This window comes from Poecilia reticulata, linkage group LG7, assembly GCF_000633615.1.
Source record: "Poecilia reticulata strain Guanapo linkage group LG7, Guppy_female_1.0+MT, whole genome shotgun sequence".
Taxonomy (NCBI): Eukaryota; Metazoa; Chordata; class Actinopteri; order Cyprinodontiformes; family Poeciliidae; genus Poecilia; species Poecilia reticulata.
This window is the reverse complement of record NC_024337.1, coordinates 2,560,305-2,582,775: the sequence shown is the minus strand read 5'-3', so window position 1 is coordinate 2,582,775 and position 22,471 is coordinate 2,560,305. Positions and strand designations below refer to the sequence as shown.

At 38.3% G+C, this 22,471-nt stretch overlaps 1 protein-coding gene across 1 annotated transcript in view; it reads left to right on the top strand.

The window, feature by feature from the left end:
* The window catches only part of klhdc8b (kelch domain containing 8B), a 115,958-nt gene that overhangs the window by 60,857 nt on the left and 32,630 nt on the right, over positions 1-22,471 (top strand). The window contains exons 2-3 of the mRNA XM_008412791.2: positions 12,485-12,649; positions 18,803-19,027. Coding sequence (XP_008411013.1) covers positions 12,485-12,649; positions 18,803-19,027 — 390 coding nt within the window. The remainder of the gene's footprint in view (positions 1-12,484; positions 12,650-18,802; positions 19,028-22,471) is intronic.

Below are 22,471 nucleotides of genomic sequence, written 5' to 3'. Positions count from 1 at the left end.
GGAGAGAGGCTGCGCTGAGAGAAGCCGTTACATTCACAGGCGTTCGRTTGGAAGGTAAAAGACTTCGAGGAATTTAGGACAGAAGAAGGGATTTGAACGGAAATACATGATGTCAGTGACTGAGTTTCCATTTCAAATGTGAACAAATCTTTGTCTGTGTTCTATTGATGTCCAGAAAAACTATTTTGCAGTTGTGGGGTTTTTTCCATTACGTGAGAAATGAAATTAAAATTATGCGTGGATAATCATGGCGGCGTCAGTGTAAACAGTTACATGAAATTATCCTCATGGCGCCAGGAGACGTGGCATCTTATTCAGGCGTTGGAGAGACGAACCCTTTATACTGGGGAGCGGCTACATGTGCTGTGTTTTGGGAAATTTTACAGGAGAGCTAAGACACTAGGAGGACTCACAGCTTTTTATGAACAGGTGATGCTGTAAGAGCTCTGGTGGAGCAACAACTGCAAACCACAAAGAGTTTAACCATCTGTGCTGTGGATCTCTGTCATGTGTAACTGAACTTGTAAAGACCAATGATCAATTCTTTCCTCAGATTCTCTAATTGAATGATGACTGGTCTTTGGATTTTCTTTAGTCTAAACCTTTTCAATGTAATTAAGGTTGTATGTTCAGGGTGAAGGTGACCCTCTGACTCTGTTTTTAGTTTTTTACAACTTCTTCTAAGTTGTCTGCCATTATCTAAATGTTTTTAGCTCTAYCCATCTACTATCATTTCTGACTGGCCTCCATTTACCTGCTGACTATAAGCCTTCCCTCAGCATGATACCACCTCTGCTGTGATTTGCAGCAGGAATCTTTGCAGAATTGTTGTTTTCAAATTTTTTTCTGAAAACCATTCATCGTTTTACTTTGCATTGTAATCACCAAATTCCAACTAACTAAAAATATTAAAGTACATGGTTMTAACTTGAACTCAGAGGTMTGTTTTAATGTATTAGAAATAACATCGATTATAAAAAATAGCATTTATAACAAATTGAATTCYAAATTAATTCATACCRTGTGAGCAGTGCAAACAGAATAGTGAGTTTAGCTCACTATTACGAGGTTTTCAGTCAGCATTCATCATGTTTTCAGTCTGTTCAGCTGACACACAGGCTGATATTTAAAATAACAGCTAAACATGATGAAAACTTTAAAACTGTGTGTGGGGAAATAATGAACTAAGACRATTTCCCTACAACATGCTTGTAGCAGCAGTCTTCAGGATGAGAGCTACTGCACCGATGGCACAGGAGCCACTCCAGTCAGTGAATCCCGTTCAGTCCTTATTATCTGGTGTTTCACAGCAGGATGCTGCTCTGTTTTATTTTTCTTGCTTTCTCCTTTTCCAGCTGTGTTTATTGTGTTTTTAGAGACCAAAGTCTTCAGTGATGCATCTCTAAGGCCAATAATCATGCAGCCGTCAGTTCAAAGTCTCCTCTCTGTTCTGGTTCTCAGAGCGAGTGGTAAAAATACTGATAACCTCACACAATGCAACACGTTCCTGTAGATTGTCCTGATAATATTGTAGTTTTGAATATGTTTTTTTTTCTACAGAAGAGTGACTAAAGTTTCATCTTTCCAGTTTGTACATTTTKTTATGCTGCAGTCTTTTGTTTTTCCCTACCTTGCTCCCCACCACCGGGCCTCTGYCTCTCCTGCACTCCGAGTTAAGCAGGAAGAAGAAGACGACCATCTGCTGTCTTGGACTTTACACCCAGAAGGGATCAAGTGATTGATTTGACTGAGATTTCTGAAGACACTCTGCATATGTCTGCTAGGAATCAGTCTGAAGAACCACCACACGGTCAAAGACTCTCTGCCAAGGCCCATGAAGGAAGAGGGGCTTAATCCTCACAAATTAATATTTTAGATCATTTGCACTTAACTAGGGATGCACTGATTCACTTTTTTCACTTTCAGTAACAATATTCGAGGTTTAGTATCGACTAATACGATCCAATAGAGAAAAACAGCTGAATTGTCTTTTTTTTAAACAGGCTTCACAAGCTTGGTCAAACATATGCAAACAACACAACTGTAATTTTTTCATGTAGTGCAATTAGGAGTATAACAGCCAATGTAAAATTAAAATGTTTAGAAACTGAAACTGACAAAAACTATAGGCTTTCTGCCATGGTCAAACATGAAAAATAAACGTCAGCAAACCTTCTTTCAAATGGTTCAGAAAGTGCGATTAGTAAACCTAATATAAAAAAAAACATAGTAAAGCATGACATTGCTCAGAGCATAAAGCATAGACTTAGAGTGAATAGATCTTATGAATTGGGCATATTGTTTTCAATATAGAATTTGTATTATTATCTCTGCGTGTTTATAACGGAGCTCTGGCCTGAAAAGCTGTGTAAGTTGTGCATTCACACCAGGCCTGTCTAGTCYGCTCTAATCAAACTGGTTCATTTGGAAAGGTGTGAATATGAATCTGACCAAAAAAAACAAACGCTGATCCACCTAAAAACCTCAGTGTCAGTTGGGTTGAAGTGAACTCTGACACGGTTCAACATGTGAACGCCAAGCGGACCGGAGAACGCTCCAAAAGCAGAAAGAGGACTAAAACGCATGGCTTTCTGGTGCAAAGCTATCAAATAAATTAATAATTCAGTACATTTATTTCTGTGTTTAAAAAAAAAAAAAAGATACGTTTTAAGTCAATTCTGCACTAGTTTTCTGTATCCGATTGGTATCAGCCGATACTGAACTCTGATATTGGCATTGGTATTGGAAATGAAAAAAGTGGATCGGTGCATGGACTGGCTGCTTCTAGAACTTGCCTACAACTCATTAGAGGTACTACTGTATGTATTCATTTGTGTTTGAGTTTTTGGTTTCATTTTGTTTTTGGCCTCTAGGTGTCCCTAGAAAACCCCTCAACTTGAATTTGGGAGAAAAACCTAAAAGTGTTTGACCCTAAAGGAACACACTATAAATGTTCTTCTGCAAAAACAGCCCWGAACTGGTTAAGTCTGGCCCAATTAAGATGCTTATTTAGTCAGGGAAGGCTGACTGAACACTAACCCCTTTTTTTTGTTCTTTTTTSTTCTTTTGCTACAATCTCCGTTTTAGCTGCTCCATTAGTGCTATTCAGATGCCCAATAGTTTGCACAAAGGAGCAATTTAATGGCATCTTTTATTAGTGAAAAAGCTTCATTATTTCACTTTTTTTCCCTTCCAAAACTTTGCTCAATGGGTTTTTAAACCAGCAAAGGGCGTTCAGTCTTTTTCTGTCTTTACTGAGAGTTTTGTGGTGCGCAGCGTGAAGGGAATTCAGATGCAGTAGATGGGGTGAAGTAAATGCCACTGCACAGTGGGGAAGGTCAGGACACGCATGAGGAAATTGAATGTTCTGGATGGGTTTGTGTGCTGAGGGGAAAACTCCCCAGATATCAATATGCACTTTTATTTTCTTCAAAAAAAAGACAGACTTTATCACTTGTCAGCTGAAACTAATGGCGGGTTCCGTTTTGTGAATTTAAAGCGTCCGTTATTTCCGTCCAGTTGCARCTATTCGCTTTTTTTCACCGACTCCGCAGAAAATCGTGTCAGGTTTTATAGCATAGAGCAGCATTTTCTGATGTTAACCATTCTGTCAGGCCACTTTGAAGCGTTCAGAAGTCTCCTGATTGGTTTATTTATCCAAACACGTTCTGCAGGTCTTTGCAGAAAAGTTCAAGAATACATTGGACTTTTTTTTTTTTTTTTTGAGTAAACCTCCTTTTCTCCTTGTCTAGAGAATCTCTTATTGGTTGGATGTTTACAGCATTCTGGTGCGTTGTTGTCGTCGTTGTTTTAAATCAAAACGGTTTGTATAAAAATGGATGTTTTCCATTAGAGCGCTTTTAGAGTTTTATGTTTAAGAGATGAATCATGGCTGCCTTGCCTGGACTTGGCCAACTTCCTGCTGTTCGCTCTAATTCAACCTTTACAGCAGGGGTCTGCTAAAGAAGAGCTGTCGATGTGAGAGGTTCAACATAGAGACATAAAGAACACATGACTATAACATAGTCACGTGTTTGTTATTCAGTAATGGAACTTAAATAAAAGCTGTAATTTATTGGTTTGTTCAAAATTAAGGGACCATGATGGCAAAATTCAACCATCCCAGGACGAGTTCCTCCAGGAAAACGACGACCTGAACAGTACCAGAGAGCTTGGGATGCAACCATCCACTTCATGTTCCCATATCTGAGGTTTTGTATCGACTGATACTGATCCAGTACAGAAAATCAGCTGAATTGACTTTTTAAACAAAAACACATACGGACTGAGATACATATTTTTTTGATACATCAAAAAACTTCACAAGTTTGGTCAACCATGCAAAAAGAACACAACTTTAATTTGTTCAGTCAGCGAAATTATGAGAATAATAACCAATGTTATAATAAAGAAACTGAAATTGACAAAAACAGGTCGACCACCTATCAGGACCGATACAGATATTGATATCGGATTGGTGCATTTCTAGTCCATGCAGAACCTTTCAAAATGATCCTTACCCTTGTGAAAGAAAAAAGATTGAAACTGAAATTTTTGCTCTCTCTTCTTTGCAAAACAACTGAAGCTCAGCTTGATCACAACAGAAAACATGAAGGCTCCAGTCAAAACCTTTGTAAGAAAAAAAAAAACATTTTAAAAAGTTTTTTTTTTCACGTTAAAATTTTCAACACGTGAAAATTTACATAAATAATTCAAATCAACACATTAAAGTTATTAAAAAAAGTCTCCACTGTTTTACTCCTGTTTATTGTGAATAAAATATAATTAGATACACAGACAGCACATTTGTCTGAAAACGTGATAAAGTTCCATTATGAGTTAGGAGTTTTAAAGGACGCTGTACGCTTGGAAACCCAGCAGCAGATCAGAGCTGCTGTCGGCCAAACGATTGTCTCATAAATGTACCGAGCAGCAAAACTTTCCCTGACAAATGAACTTAACAGCACAGATGATTCTGTTTGGGAACTAACTAATTAGAAAACTTCACTGTCTGTGTTTATGCAGACAGTAATAAACTCAGCTTCCTAGTGCTGGCTCTATGGTTTCCAGTCAAACCCAGTGTGAGCTCTGCTTGCTCTGAACTGGGGGATTGGCTGCTGTACTGGGCTTCAAATCAAAACCTTAATTACCTGAACGTTAGATTTTTCTAAATCACAGCCTAAAGTGTAAATTGCGGTACCAACACAACAACAGACGTAAAAGCAGTTAATGAGCCAGGGAGCAGCGGGGAGATGCTGTAATTATGATGTGGAGCGTCTGGCCCGGTGGCCCTGGAGCCGCTCCAGGGCAGATCCGTCTCACGGATCAATCGTTCCAGGATGTTTGAATGTCAGGCAGCGGGAACAGAAACAGCAGAGGTAGGAGGCGTTTAATGAAAGGAGAGCAGCGTCAGTGGTGAATAGAAACTAACAGCTTCCTGTTGGTTGATTAGTTCAGAGTTCGACCGAATTACAACTTGGTGTTTGTGGAAGACTGTGCAGAGCGTTGCCCTCTGTTCAGGTCTCTTCTCATTAACAACAGCTCTATTTCTGGACAATGGTAGAATATGGAAACACTTTGTCTGCTGACTCCACTCAGGATCCATTTTCACACAGCAGCTCTACAGTTTAAGATGCTGCTGGTGCAGTCTGGAAAATCTAGCAGGAAATGAACAAGTATGGAAACAAGGTCATTTCTCTCTCTCTTCCTGTCTCTCTTACTTATTCATTCATACTTTTGTTCCTACTTATGATCCTACTTTTGTTCCTTCTTTCTTACCTTTCCTTAATAGTTTATCGGCATTGTATGTCAAAATAAGCTAATTTTTAGCATACTTTTTACACATGGCAGAGTTGAATTTAAATAAGATGTTGTTTGGATCCAGTCTTTTTAGTTCTAAAGAGCTTATCAATTAAGTTTATTTGAATAGCACATTTCAGCAGCAAGGCGGTTCAAGGTGCTTTACATAAAGAACATTTTACTGGCAGGAAGGTGAGGGTACAAAAACAATAAAAATGACAAATGTTTCTGTATTACATTTGCATTTGTCATCAAAGTTCAGTGCTAAGCATCTGGTAAACCGAAACCTCTAAACTGAGACAGCATTTATTTGTATGATGTATCCCTGCTCTGTAGATGTAGATAAAACAGACTCTCCATCTGTTGACAGGTGTGTGTCTTCATAACATGAAAAGGAAGCTACTTTTACCTATGAATGTAAAATGCTAGGCCTGTTTTCTGTGTATGGCAGTTATTTATATTTCTCTTCACCAAAACGACTTGAGATCTTTCAACCTAATAAAAACGGTTTGATCCTTTGGTCCTTGGGTTGAGTTTCCTTTTTGAAAGAAGTATTGATTTACCTTCACTTAAAGGGGGAACTGTAATTGCTGCCATATAAACTGTACCTTTGCTATTGAGCGGTCTGTGAGTGTGTTCTTGACCAATAAGCTCATAATAGCATCTCGTTGTAGACAAGCTGTTCTGCTCCCTCACCTGATGTTGAATGAAAAAGTTGCTCCATCCTATATGAAGTGATATTGGATAAAATGGAATATAAATGTCATTTTCTCTGTGTTAGTTTTAGATGTTTTATGTCATATCTTGCAAGGACAAGTGGGTTTAGATGGCAGAAAGGACTTATGGGGAAGTAACTTTTTATTTTATGTTTTTCCCTTCGTGTTTAATTAATGGTGTTTATTAAATATTGTTATATTTTTGTTAATTTAAACAACACTCAAATATTAAAATTATGAAGTTCCAGCTCATCATTTTGGGACCAACATGGAGTCATCTGCTACATGCTTTTAATCAACCATCCAATAATTTGTACCTGGTAATTTGTAGGCCTCCTTATCAATATCCTGTAAGTTGCATGAGAAAATGATTTTTTTTTTTCTTTTTTGTGGGTGGAGTGGTCACCAACACTTGCTCCAGCCCAGGGGCCCTTATTCCTCTAAATCCAGCCCTGGATGGATTAAGAGATGAATGTCATAACTCTTTTCTGTTTTAGGAGGATTTCTATTTATCCATTTACATAAATATTGTTCCACCTGAAGTTGGAACCAGATATTTTCAAACACCAAAAGCCCAAAAGGTTTGAACTCAAGTCATCAGTTTAAAAGACAGTTATTCTTGATATTGACCAAATGTATGGAAACTTTTGATTTCAAGGAAAGTTACAAAAGTTCTCTCAGAAAATTTCTCATTAAGTTTTCTGGCACTTAGAATTAAGAAAGTTATTTTTATTTGCTAACGAGGCTAAAACGAGAAATGTTTCATCTGATTTAACTTTGAGTTGTCTGTTTACTCGGTGTGTGTAATTTTCGGGTTTCAGCTGTGCACACATATTTTAGTTGATTTAAATAATTGAATTGTGTCATATTCCTCTATCAGGCAAAGGTCCAGAATATATATGTGCATATATTATACACTAAATGTAACTGAATTATGGTAATTATTGAATAAATTGATTCTCTCTCTAGCTTTATTATTACCCGATTTGGATTTCCCCCTCAGCTTGGTCAGAAAATAAATAGGCATTTTTTTATGCCATTTTCTGGTTCCTAAGATGAGTTTGATCGCTGTAATAACATTAACATTTTCTCCACTAATTACTGAGAAGTATGCAACTAAATATTTTTAACAAAATGTTAAATGGAAACTGAGACATCTGGAGTAATTTTAGCTTTTGTTGTTGTTGTTTGTTCACTAATGCTCTCTCACTGAGATTTTGCTCTGGATTTTATTTTAGGGGTATCAGTTTGACAGGGTTGAATACAAAGGTATGCCACACTACTCAGATTTGTTTATAACCTAAAAAAAAAAATCACGTTTAATTTCTCTTCTACACCACAATAAAGTGCCACTTTTCGTCAATCTATCAGATAAAATCCTGGTAAAATACATTGTGGTTTGTTCAATATGTTAATGTAACAAAATGTAGATAACTTTTAGAACAGAAGCAGAAAAACACAAATACATATTACAATAACACCAGGAAAAGTTTTTTTGTTTTGAATCTATAATCCACAGTGATGCTAGCCATACAAATGTCTTCAAGTGTTGTTTGTGATTTCCTGAAACTGCTTTACATTTCCAACACTCAGGGTAAAATTCTACATTCAGAGGAGGGAAAATGGATGGCCTGTACTGAAGAGTGAGATAAGCACAACATGGATAAAAGAATAAAATATTCAGTAAAGAAAGAGAAGAGGATGAAATGAGCGAAAAAAAGCAATGGGGAGTGATGAAAGAGGAGTAAAAGTATAGATACAGAGAAAAGTGAAAATAATAAGGGATGAGCAGCAGGGTCTGACCGGGGCCAGACACTGACGACGAGTTTGTTTTGGAAAATGTGAATAAAACCAGCAGAGTGATCACACATCGCAGTCACACAGTTTGAAATAATATTCAGACCTCAAATCCTTCTGAGGTAATTTGCTTGTTTGCAGTTTTGTTTTATGGAACCTTTTCCTCTGTTCTGACCTTGAAGGCCATTTTTAATTACTTCTCTCTAGAAAGAGATTTAAGGTCAGGCGCTGAGTTGGGATGGATTTTATTTAGCGTGCGTTGATGTGCCATGTGTATATCATCCTGTTGTTGCCATGGAGTCTCCCGGGGTGACGACGGACATGAAAAATAAAGCTTATTTTACTTAGAGAACATTGTCCATGAGTTTTTTCCTACTCTCACAATAACATGTTTGCTATCAGAGAACAGTACATTTATATGACGTTTTCTTTAAAAAATACCTCATAATAAAAAAAATATATAGTTTTGGATATATTTTAATATTTTATGACATTTGGAATTGAGCTCAGGTGCATCTGATTTCCATTTAGATGGGAGCTACTCAGAGGCACAGTTGGCAGTGGAGTGCTGTTGCCTAACAGCAAGAAGGTTCAAACCCAGCCTGAGGTCTTTCTGCATGACGTTTGCATGTTCTCTCTGGGTACTCCGGTTTCCTCACACAGTCCAAATATCACTGCTTGGTGAACTGAATACTCTGAATTGCCCTGGGCGTGAGTGTGTGTCTGGTTGTTTGTCCTGTGTCATCCCCAGCTGGGTTCCTGAGTCGAACTTTTTGAAAGAGCATTTTTGATCTTTGATGTTGACTCCTGAGTCTCTGCAATCCATCACACTCACTTTCAGCTCATTTTGTTACCTTCTGATCTCGTCTTGTGACAGCTGCTCAGGTATCTGTGCAGTCATGACCACAGGTTTTTGCTGACAGAAGTATTTCTTTTGTGACTTTACCATATTTAGATTTTTACATGAATTTCTTCCTAATAAGTTCTATCATTTTCTCCTACATGCTGGATTCTAGCCTTTGGGGCAAATCCTGACTGCTGGTGTTGGTGACCCATTCCTTTTTTTCCACATATTTCACTCTGCAGGCACTTGAAGCGTTCTTATAGAGGGAGTCCGCTGGGCATGTCTGTGCAAAGGTACTTTTACAACGGTTTACTCGGTGTCGCACAGTAAACTTCCCGATAGAAGCTGGTGTTCGTGTCGAACTGTTTTGCATGTTCTACTGAGCTGATAAGCTTAGAGTTGGCAAAATTTGTTGCAAGTATGCTTAATAGCTGGGCTTCCTCTTTGTGCTGCACTAACAGGCGTGCAGGGGCTGCCCTGGAGGAGAAAAAACGGGGCGAGGCACCCAACTAGCTCACTGTGCTTTGTCAAACTAACCAAAGCCTTAGAAAAACCTGTTCCCCCCCTCGCCTGTGGGGGCGCTGCATCAAGAAGCACTGTCGGAAACATGAAAACCTCAGAAGAAGACACTCAGGGCAACTTCCTTCTTCATAAAATGTAAACAGAAAAGAATTGGTGTCAGATTTAAGTAGTTGTAGAATTTCTCTTTTGTCTTTGGTAAAAGACCACAGGTCTTTTCTCCTGCTAGCACTAAACTTGTTTTGGTTGTTTTGACCCTAAGTTAAGTTCAAATAAATCAMAACCTAGGGTTTAAGGTGAAATGTAAGTGAAAATGGAGTGGTGTAAGAGTTTAGCGTTTGTAAGATTTCTCTTTGACTCAGTGGTAGTCCTTAAAAACTCTGCAGTCATGTGATTGCTCTTCCTTGCAGCTCCTCACCAAATACATGTATTATGCCATGCTTCATGCTAGTGTTCTTTCTGCACCATTTGGTTTATGTGCAGCAGTAAAATTGGATTTACCCAGTCCTGAGAGCAGAAGTACGTGCAGATTGCTGCATCCTGAGAGACAGATTTATTATTGCTTTGTTCTTCACAGTTTAAGTCACAGCTCAGAATATCCATCATCTGCCTGAGTGACTAAGAGTCCCTCTGATTCACTTGTCTTTCTTTTCTCACTCTTGCTCTTTACCACATTTGTCTTGTTACAACTTTCAGAGGGTTAATGGTTTATTAATGCAATAATTTCATCAGTTCAGGTCTTTTCCTTTACACTCTTGTTTCCTCCTCCTATCTCCTCTCTCTCTCTTCTCTTCTCTTTTTTTCCTGGCCCTGCAGTGTTTCAGCAGTAGCATCATGTTGGCTACCTCAGCAGTTTCTCCCCCACCTCCTTCCTGTATTCTAATGGCACTGCGGTAGCTGAAGATGTTCGTAGATGTCCTTGTGAAAACCTTTTCCACGGGTCGTTTCTCAGACTCATGGAATAAATAATGCAGATTGTGTGGATGACAAAGAGATGAGAGCGGATGTTGCTTCTTGAGCTGTATTGACAGGACTAAAGGGCACAGTAATGCATCAGATTCTTTGGCTCTTTGGAGATGTGGGCAACATTTTTATCCATTTTCTTTATGATTGCTTTCTAAGTTTACAGTCGGATAGAAATTTAAAGAGGAGCAGCAAAAGCAAATTTTGTGGATTAGCATTTAGATGCACCAATCTAATTCTATTCTTTGTGCTATGAGCAATGTCGTGCTTTTTATATTTAGTAAGAATGCACAACATATCAGCACTAACAAAGGTATCCGCCAATGTAAGATGAAAATGACAATATAAGTAATTTTTCTAACATATCTGTTTCAGTCTGATAAATAATACTGGCTCGATATAAACAACCGATATTTATATTTATCTTGTTGCTGTCTGTTCTGGTCATTTCCCCTTTCGCCTCCAAAGATGTTGAAACAGAAGTGAAATACATATAGTATAGGTGGATATTGTTTTTTGGCCATAACAACAACATTAATATTGGACATCAATATTGGTCCAAATGTTCATATCAGTGCATTCCTAATATTCAGAATCCCTAGTTGCACTTTCTGAACCATTTGAAAGAAGGTTTGTTACAGTTTTTTAAAAATATATTTGACCAAGGTAGTCAACCTATTGTTTTTGTCAGTTTCAGTTTCTTTCTTACATTGGCTGACTGAACAAATTAAAGTTGGTGTTTGTACATGTTTGACCAAGCTTGGGATGTTGTTGGTGTATATAAGTGTACTGTACTGGTTACCAAATTAATTTGTAATTCAGTACATTTATGTCTGTGTTTTAAAATATTGTATATGTAAATACCGTATCGTATCTGCTGATACTAAACCTCAGATATCGGTATCAGTATTGGAAGTGGTGAAAAGGAATCTCTAGGACTCAGCAGTGATTGACTGATTGTGTCAGGAGATGTCACTGTGGAATATCGTCCCTAGAGCCTACAGTGACAAAAACTTGTACAGAATTGCACATTTTTCTTTTTCATAAACGAAGCAGAAATCACAGTAAGACGTGGAAAGGCACAGAATTAACTGATATCTGTGAGAAGGAAATAATATACTTGCTTTGGCCACTGCAGCTCCCATACCCACAGTTACAGGTTGAGGCTGGGCTTGGTTCTGCATCTCTCCTCTCCACACAGACACAATGACGTGGTCAGCCACGGCGAAAAAACTCTCAAATACTGACACCCTCCTCCAAAAGACCTAAATAAATAATCTGAAGCTTAGTGCAAAATTCAGGGCCAGAGAGTTACTGAAGCTGTATCATAGCAGAGTACTGGGAGAAGGTAGAGGAGCTCAATTCTTTTCCACAGATATGTCATGCCATGCTGTCATAACAGTGACAGCTTCAACAAATACGCAAAAAACAACAACTACTTTTATAAATGTTTCATACAGCTTTAAATCCCTTTCAAAAGTAAATTATTACAAAGTAAGATAAAAATGCACAGCGGTAAATATAACTTTTTGTTACTCGCCTTATAGATCACAGATTATAGTTATACATCAAGTAAAGCTGAGGCTTTACTGCCACCTGCAGGTGAGAGTTTACATCATTTAAAGAATGAGTTTTGGACCATTACTGAAGAAAATTTTCATTAGTGTGAAAAATTTTAATTTCTGTTGTTTTTGTGTGAATTTCCATTAAAAACTGAAGGGACTGCTGGCTCACAGTTAACAGCTGATGAAAAATGAACGGATGGTTTCAACAACCACGTAACGTGTGTTATGGTCTTATGAACTTTTTAATAATCACAATGTCTCTGCTGGGCGTCTCTCTGCAGATGGGAAGGTGTTTGCCCTGGGCGGAATGGGAGCAGACACAACGCCTCAGGCTTTTGTTAAAGTCTACGAAGCAGAGAAGGATCAGTGGCAGGCCACCACCTCCATGCCTACGCCACGCTACGGAGCCACGCCCTTCGTAATAGGAAACAGAATTTACGTGATGGGTAAGATAACGCTACAGCGTTCACTCTCTCTGCATTCACTGGCTTCTGTCATGGTGATTCTCTTAAACTCTCCAAGCAGTCATATCCAAATTGATGTATTTTGCAAAACTGATATAGAAACATTTTATTATTTTTTTTACATCACCTCAGTTTGTGTACAGCAGCAACACATTCATTTGTTGCCACTTGCATTCTTTGACAATGTGTAGCTGTGTGTATGAAGAAACTTTTGCACACATTTGTAATTTAAAGTCTAATTTTGATTTCTGGAACTGAGTTCTTGAGAGAGGCCCAGTCTTTCACAAATGTTGGTGGTACATCTAGGTTTGGCAAACGGATCCGTTTTATCATCTGTTTTTGTTTTCATTCAGATATTGGCACGGAGCTGAGATCAGGGGATGTGTGGCTGTTGCTGCACCACAAACCTCTCAGTTTTGTCTTTATCTGTCTGGCACTTTCCGAGCTGTGAAACTCACTGATAGAAAGAGAAAAATGTGTTTCTCAGGTTGAAGAAACACTCAAAATCTTTGTACAGTAGCCTCTAGTAGCTTCTGCTAAGGGCTGCTCTGCAGATAAGGATAAACAGGCTGTATCTGTTAAGTGATTGACATTGAGTTTCCATCTAAACTTTTTTTTTTTACTTCAAGAAGACTGTACTTGCTCCTTCACACTGGGTAAATTCTTAACTATCCCTATATATTGGCTTGAACTTTCCATTAGAAGCACAATTTCACTTTTGTACCCTGTTGTCACCGAACGAAGACCCAACACGGACAATACAAACCGACTGGATGCTGATGAATCTTGCAAGGTCTTGGCTAGTATTTCAGGAGTTCAGGAACAGCAAGCATTATATTTTATGTCATTGTAATTTTTAGTTGGTTTTAAATGATCCAAATGCAGATACACGAGAAGGTTAAGCTGAACACTTTTATGAAAACAAAAGTAGAAACAATGGGCAGATTGCTGGTTCGATCCCCGCTCCACATGCCTCTTGTTCTTGGGCAAGACACTTCACCAAAGCCAAGCCAAAAATGTAACATGGAGCGTAGGTAGAGTCATGAGGATGACACTGGGACGACAAAAAATCTGGCGAAGAGAGCAAACTGGGGAACTGAGGGATGAACTGCTTAATGTGAGCATTAATAAATACTTGAGGGCTGAACTACGACTCAAGGCGAGAACAAATCAGGGGGAAAAGAAGGACACAAAACTAAGAGCCAAATCCAAATACACAAAAAGCAGAACATGCACATAAGCTAAGAAACTTTATACAAAGGAATGACCTGGTAAGACGAGACCTTTTGAGCAACAATGAGTATAAGAACAGAACATGGCCTGATGAAAATAAACAATAAATGAGCTTCCATTACAAGTGTGAGCTGAGCTAAACGTTGTCAATACTCCTCTAATGTTGGAGAAACACAATTAAAATCACACATTGAGCAGTCATCTGTGACATGTCAATGTCATGTACTCACTGACATGTACAGGTTGACAGCGCTAAGGCCCTCCTCCTGGCTCTGATTGGCTGATTTTGGCCGAGCAGATGGCAGTAGGACCACAGGGAGAAAACGGAGGAGATTAATTTTTGTCACAGATCATCTGTCTGAACAACAAATATGTAAAAAACATTTTTGTAAAAGTTATATGCTGCAGTTTTAAATGTGCAAAAACTGACTGACATGTTGAGCTGAAGTTTCTTAAAGTCAAACATTTTGAAAGTTTAGCAGGTAATGTACCTTGAAGGAGAAGGATTAGAACTCCTATCCTGTAGCCGTGCTGTGTAATAAGGAGACAAGAAGACATGTGTTCAATTTCAGACTTAATTTTAGTCATTAGAGACTTAGGCTTAACTTACACATGTGAACATCTCTTTTTCTTAAAGATAAAGCATTTCTTTAAACTGACTCAGAATCTGAGCTGCCAAATCTTTTGTCCTTGACTCTTGTTTCTTTGCCCTCTTCCAGGCTTTAAATAGAAACCCCACACACTGCGACACTACAAAGACAAAACCTTTTTACCCGCCTGTCAAAGTTGTCCGAGGCTTTACTCATCTTTACTCCTGACAGCAACGCTGCAGGATTTACGAGCCACCAAATGAAGTGGCCTGTGCTGGGTTTCGGTTTGTGCGCTGCGTCTTGCTTCGCCGCGCCGGTTAAAAGATGGGATTCTTTTTGAAAACGCTCCATAAAAACAATGTAGAGAGATGAGCTCAGGAAGCTAATCCATCTTAGTAACAGTGGAGTTAATGATGCCCGGCCAGCGCACGAGGCAGAGAAGGATGGTTGGTTTAAACTGCATCCTCGGAGTCATGGCTCACACAAGCCTGGTATACAGATGATCTAATCTGTTTATCTACAAATCTAGGGGGATATTTATGCCGCTGATTTCATAACCGCAAATCCCGATTATTATGTCTCCATTATTATCTTACTTCAGCTCGCCGTCCCCTCCACAGCTAAGCATTGTGATTGTGAAATGTTGTTCCTATCCGGTGCACTCACGCTGTTTCTTCACCTGCTGCTCCTGGGGGCCGTTTCAGGATCAGTGGGTGTCTGAACCGGTTTAAATTTCACCACTTTTCTGTAACTTGACTTAAAAGGGCAGTATTATGTGTTTGCTAGGCACATGGTGTCATTTTATAGCACAATCAAGTAACTGTGTTTCCTGCAGTTGTAATAGATATGATATGAAATATGTCTTAAAATAATTTTTACTTGTAATTTAAAGCCTTGAAATTGGGCCTTTCTGAAACTCCGCCTTCAGGAAGTTATCATAACTTGACTCCTTTGTTAATCCTTTAACAACGTTTTTACAAGTGTTGCACTGAGAAGTATCCCAGACAATGAGATCAGCAGATGAACAGTTCCACCAGGTGTTAGCTAATTTCTGAGCTGAGTTGCAGGGAACAACTGTTCTGTGAAGTGGAAACTGTAGCTTGGAAACTGCAGCCTTAAAGGCGGATCTAGGTCCACCCAGGCGTTTTACACAGCTGAATGGTTACTCAAAAATACCTGAAAGAACCAAAGTAACACTCCAGGTATGTTTGTGATGAGGGAATAACATCACAACCTGATGTAAAGCTGAAAAAAGTAGATTTTTACATAATACTGCCTCTTTAAACATCAGGCTTCACTGTGGGAGAACCGAGAAAATATGCTCTCAATTTCTATGATTGGCTCTTCAGGTCAGGGATGATGGTCAGATTCAAGGATCAACTTCCTGAGTGTAAATACTGTACAGTGCTGTCTATGATCTTATCCGTGCATGACATGAGGTGTAAATAAATTAAGCTAATGAAAATACAAAAATATTCAGTCTAATTTTAGAAGAAGCTTTTGAATTTCAGCGGTTTCCATTAGAGGAGCTGGAAAAAAAAAGAATAAATTCTAATCACAAGTCCTAGTCTTAGGAATTTTAAATGTATTGAATATGCCCAAAAATCTATTTTACTCAGCTTAATATTTCACAAAATTATATTTTATCTATTTATTTAAGAAAAAGCCAGTCAGCTAAGCTAGCCTAAAACTGGTAATTTAAGTTGCAGAATCTTTRCACAAACTTTGTTTTGTTCAAATATAAACTGATGGAATCTGAAGCTGACTGGAATCTTATCATTGTGTTTCATTTGTTTACATTGTCTTTTCCTCTTCTTAGTTGTTGCAACCTGAAAAAAGCAGGAAACACGGTACACTGACCTGTAATGCATGCAACACCCGGCTGTCAAAAGGCACACGGGGTGACTGCCACGCTCTGTGCTGCCGGTCACCCAGGTCCACCCTGATGGAGAAGAAACGAGAAGAAACTTACTAGCATTTAGTCAGACTGTGGGGAATTAAAAGGAATTTGTCATGAGAACTGTAAGCAACTGGTTCACTCAACTATGAAATTTTAAGTGTCTGTGAAGTGTGCATGCAGAGTTTGCGTGGCTCATAGAATACACACAACACACCCCGATATGTGGGAGCATTTACTGGCTTCCAGTTTATTTTYWGAATTATGTTGAATATCTTAATGTCTGTTTTTTAAAGGTTTTGTCAGGTGCTGTGGCCTTTATTTGACAGTCAGACAGGAAAGTGGGTTGTGAGAAACAGGGAAAACATGTGGCAAAGGTCAACGGCATGAAGGCTTTTAATGCCATAAATGGCCGTAACACATTTTATCTCTCAGAAATTCTCTCCTTTCATGAACACGGTGTGGCATTGAGGTCAAAAGACCAAAAGCTGACAGAAGACAAAGTGAACACTATAATCAACTGAGAAATGCACTGTGAGCGACTCAGTAGGTTCACACAGCTGAGCAACCAGGGTCAAGGTACAAACAATACTTTGTTCTTTTGACGTCGCAAAAATCTATGAAGCACTTTGTTCAATTTTTGGATGTTGTAAAACGTATAAATAATTATAGGTCCATTGTGTTGTTGCGCCAAAATTTCTACCTTTCACATAAAATCTCCCAAAATGCACAAACAAAACATGAAAAAGTCAGAGAGGTATGGATACTTTTGGCAGCAGTTCAAAAGTCTCGATGTAGAATATTGATCTAACGTCCGAAGAACCTGCTGATTCACACAGCGCTCACATCCACAGTATTCTGCCGCATTCAACCGATCCTTTTTCTCTGAATCTCTTTCCTTTCTCTCACGCTAATGCTTCCCACTCAGTTCGACTCTTTGTCTCACTATCAGTATCGATCTCCATGTTATCCTGCCCACTCCAGCTGACCCTCTTCCACTTTCTTCTTCCACTCCTCCACATTCTCCTCTTTCAGCCACTTCTCTCTGCAATTTCTCTTTGTCATTCCCTCATTTGCCTCCTTTTTTGCTGTGATTTGCTCTCTCTTAGCGTCCATTGATCTTTCTCTTATCTCGTAGCCCCTAGCAACTGCATCTTGTGTGTTTTTTACCTTCCAGCACATTTCCTCAGTGCTTTTCCTCCCCTCTCTGTTTCACAAAATCCACCCTGTTCACTCAATGCCCGATTAACAAACATACTTCTTTCTCTTTGTAGCAGAGTTTTCCAAGGTTATGTTATGATTTATGAAGGTAAATAACTAACCCTAGTTATTTACTGCTAGGGGAGCATCCTGCTGCTGCGCTTTGCTCTTCAGCCCAAAATGAAATGTGGTCTCAAAGCTGTTCTGCACACTTGGTAGATTTTGATATAAATGCCACTGAAACTTTGTAACAGTGGAAGAAGTTAAAGAGTGAAATTCAAACAGTGGCAGAAGTTGTCTAGTTGTTCTTTGTACTTTTACTCAAATAAATGTCAGCCTTCTTGGAAGTTCATTCAGTTTTAAATGAGGTACACCACAATTTGATGACACTTTTTTTTACTCTAATCCAGCGGCTCAAAAAGTGGGTATGCGCTATACACGAGGCTTTAGAACCCCAGTAAATCAATACCTGCGTTTCCACTGACTATATGGAAACACGCTGAATGGAAACGCCAATTTTGGAAAATAAAAAAATCACGATTTGGCTGTATCGAAACAGATGTATATTGCAAAACTGCAATAAAAACACTTTTTCGCATCACATGAATCTCAAGATCAACAGTCGGATGTTACTGCTGCCGAAAACAATGAAGATGACAGAAAGTGGTTGGAGGATGATGGAGCGACATGCGTTCTGATGACTTTTTCACATGTGATTTTAATTGCGTGTTTTATTTAATGAAAACACTTGCAATTGCAAAATTGTGTTTTTTTTAACAGTAGTGGAATATCAACAACGCTTTTTTGCATATTTATAATGGAAACACAGCTAGTGACACAAAAAACTGATTGCCAATTATCACAAACAGCTGACGTCTATTGGATTTCACAAGCAGGCACGAGATTTGAGGATGATTGGTCAGGCATGGCTGGGTTGGATACGTTTTCCCTCCTAATACTGAAATATCATCATTTGGAAACCACATTTAGTATTTTGCCAGATTATCTTCATATTGATCTTGAATTTGCTTGATGATCTGAAACGTATAAGCAAACAGAAAAGGAAAAAATCAGAAGGAAATGTGTGAAAGAGGGAATACTTTTTTACATTAGTGTAGGATGACATTATGTCTGATATTAAAAGAAAATATGCTTTTATAAGTCTTCCTCCTTCTCCTCCTCCTCCTCCTCCTCCTCCTCCTCCTCCTCCTCCAGGTGGTCGTCAGGGAAAAATGCCAGTAACGGCACTGGAGGCTTTCGACCTGGAGATGAAGAGCTGGACTCGGTTCCCCTGCATCCCGAGCCGCAGGGCGTTCTCATGCTGTGCTACCAACGAGCGAAGCCTGTTCAGCCTGGGTGGGCTCCAGCAGCCGGGGCCTCATAATTTCTACTCCCGACCTCACTTTGTCAGCACTACGGAGGAGTTTGACCTGGATCAAGGTATGTTGTTATTTAACGGTATGTATTAACATTAAGGTACAATTATTTCATGTTAAGCTAATTTAGAGGTATATTTTATGTAAGGTACCTTACCTACCTACCTACCTACATACGGCTACCATTTTGGTCCAACTTTTACTCTTTACATTCCATCTCTCTTGCTCTCCCTTTCTCTTTTTCTTTCCCTCCCTGTGAGAGTGTCAGATTTCCATTAACACACTGCTCAATGTAAATTAAACACCAGTGTTGCTCATTATCCAATTGGTGCAATGAATGTGCCCAATCTCATGCAACACATAGCTGTGTAAGTGCTAGTTACCTTACTTTTAATGAATGCACTCAAACTCATATTGGCTTTTCCCTCCGAATATAAGAATTTTATAGTGGTTATGTAAAGTTTATATAAAGCATAAAGAAATTGTTGGAAGCTGGTTGCTGTGATGATTTATTTACATGCTGCAGTTTTCAGTGGATACTCCAACAGTCCTGAAAGGTTTAATTAATTTGACTACAGGAGATCAGTGACCTGTAATCTGTCTGCTACACACATGAACACGTTGACATTTTCACGCTGCATGAGCGTACTTAACCTTTTCCATTACAGAATACTAAATTAAGATGCCTTCTCTGCAGTCATTATCGCGTCCCTGAAAAAGTTCAGAAATTAATATTTTTGTTTTGTTTTTTGGTACATTTGCTACTTGAACTTTTCTCAGCTTTCAAAAACATGGTGTGAACAAAAAAATAAAGCTTTTCATAATGTCACCATAAGGAAAATAATCAGTCTTGTGAGCCTTCGGGCTGAATGCGTTACAGATTCAGACACACACAACATTTTTCTCAGACATTGACAACAGATATTTTTAATGTTCTACCAAGGAATTACAAACAGAAAATATTTGCTTTATGTACGTTAACATTTCTTTCTGAAGCAAGAACTCATGGGGTTTCTAAGCTGCTACTTTTCTAACTTCCCGTTGCAGCCAGCTTTACTGTAAGGATAATGTTGACTTGCAGTTAAAAGGAATCGACAAATGGAGATGAGTTTTAACTGTTTTTTTTTTTTAATTTTATCTCATGTTTACAGTGCTAATACTAACAACAACGGAGTTTCTGTTAGCTAAAAGTATATCCACTCTTACTGCTGCAAATGTTTCTGTTGAGTTAAATTGGATCTCCTTCACCTGGTATAACTTCAGTGGTTACAGCCCAAGGACTCCAGTGGGTTTTATGATTATTAGCAGGTAGAATTTCAACAATATTTAGTGACATACTTTTAAAAAACACTGCTTGGCTTCTCTTGGTAAAAGGGTTTGTGATTAACCTGATGCTGTATAAAATTAGCAACATGCACTTTCTTCAAAATAATACATCTTTTTAGTACCAGGTTGAATTCCCCGTTCATACCTTCAAAATTAAATAATTTTTTGGTCAAAAAGTCAACAAGATATTCAAACATATAAGCTAGTAAAACCTTATATTTTGTCCGACAGTGAACAGGAAGTGAGTAGTTGCACCTTTTCTCACACCTGTCATCAGTCTGATGTCAGCACTTTGAACTGGCTTAAATAATGTCTCCTGTTAAGGCTCAAAAGGTAAAAATAATCAATGCTTGGCTTTGTTTGCACGGCTTTCAATTAAAAACTCATTTATGCATTCCATCTTAAGTGAATTAGAAATTTAATCTATTTAGCTTCTATAATGAAGAGAAGGATGATGGCTTTGTTCCTCTGCAGAGGAAAGTAAGGATTCCTAATCAGAGGTAACTAAATCTGGCAAATACTGCTTTGATGAGGCAATAGTTAACAAGTTCTGGATTATTTGAAATGTTACATAAAATGCAACAGATCTGATTGAAGCAAAGACCTTGGACTTGGACCTGCTTTCATTATGAAGACTGTTTCTTCTGACCTTCTACATGTTGTCTAGCAACTCTGATGAATGGTGCAATCTTTTCAATGAGGTGTCTGATCATACTCCTGTTCATCTGATGAATTTTAAAAGGTTAGTTTTATGATTCAACCTTCATTCATCTCACTAGTCATCAAATAAGTTTTTACCAACTGAAGTTAAATATGTCTATAAAGCTCACGGTGAGTGTATGTGACCAGCAGTGCATTTTTTAAAGCTGCATTCACACTGGTTCCTATCTTGGTAGGTATGTAGTATTAAAACACACACACAGCAATAGAAAACAAACAAATGAAGGGGATTTTTAAATCAATTATTCCTGTCATGTCTTTGAGTAATATTTACTGCTTTTGATTCTTTCGTGTTCTGAGTAATTTACCTATAGATCAATACTAGTCATAGTGTTCCGCTGCATCATGCCCAAGTGTGTTACTTTTCCATTTCATCTCTCTTTCTCTTCCTATTAAAGAATTTGCCGACCTTCTGAGTATATCACTTAATGCAATAAGTGCCTCCAAGCGGTCAGATAAATTAGACATTAAGCGATGCTGTAGTTTCCCCTTAAGTTTCATGTGTGAAGCATCCTCAGGTGAGTGAAGCATTTGCATAGAACAAAGTGAGCATAAATAATATAACTGGTTCATTGCTGTGATCTGTATCTCACAGCATTGTTTTTGTAGCTGTTGTGCATATATATGCATGATATGTGAGGTTTGTGGCACTCGTATTGTGGGATTTCTTGTCACTTCCAAAGACTCCCTGGCTGTTTTGTTTGGCATGCTACAGAGTTAAATGTGCAAGTAGCATGGCTGGACAATATGGCTAAAGATCATATCACGATATAAGCAGTTCATATCAATCAATATCAGTAACTATTGATTAGTTTTTGTTTTAAATATCTGAACTACTCCCAAACTGACAACATGACTGGATATGTGACTGGAGAGTTTTCTTTTATCCAGTTTTCTCTCCACACCATTGTTTGTTTCTAAGCAGCACAGTGGCAAAAACTGAAACTGCTGCTATGCAAATTACACAACAAATTATTGCTATCTAACCAAAGAGTGAGTGAGTTGTTAGTTGTGTGTGTGGTTGTGGATCGCAGTTCAATGAATATTCTATATATTAAATATTGAATATTCTATTAAATGTATTATGTATTGATATTGATGACATATATCAGGATATATATTATTGATTAGTTTTTTTTAAAGTATTTATGACTTTTTTTCTTGTGTGGTTTTCTACTTACCTACGTTGGACATTTGGGTAATTTTTAGTCACATTTCTTTTTTTAAAAGGCACGTTTCCTTTCACTGTGGATTCCTTCTGTTGTTTGGGATTTACATCTTTTTATCTGTCAGTCCCTTTTCTATTTATGTTCCTCTGAGTGTTTTTCTTCCTGATGTACTGGGGCAGCATCGCTGTGATTGACATGCTGAGATTATACATCTTGAAAGCAGAGGCAAAAATAAAACTACCAAGAGGGTAGCTATCAAAGCAACTGCATTCACAACTGCAGTTTCCTTCTCA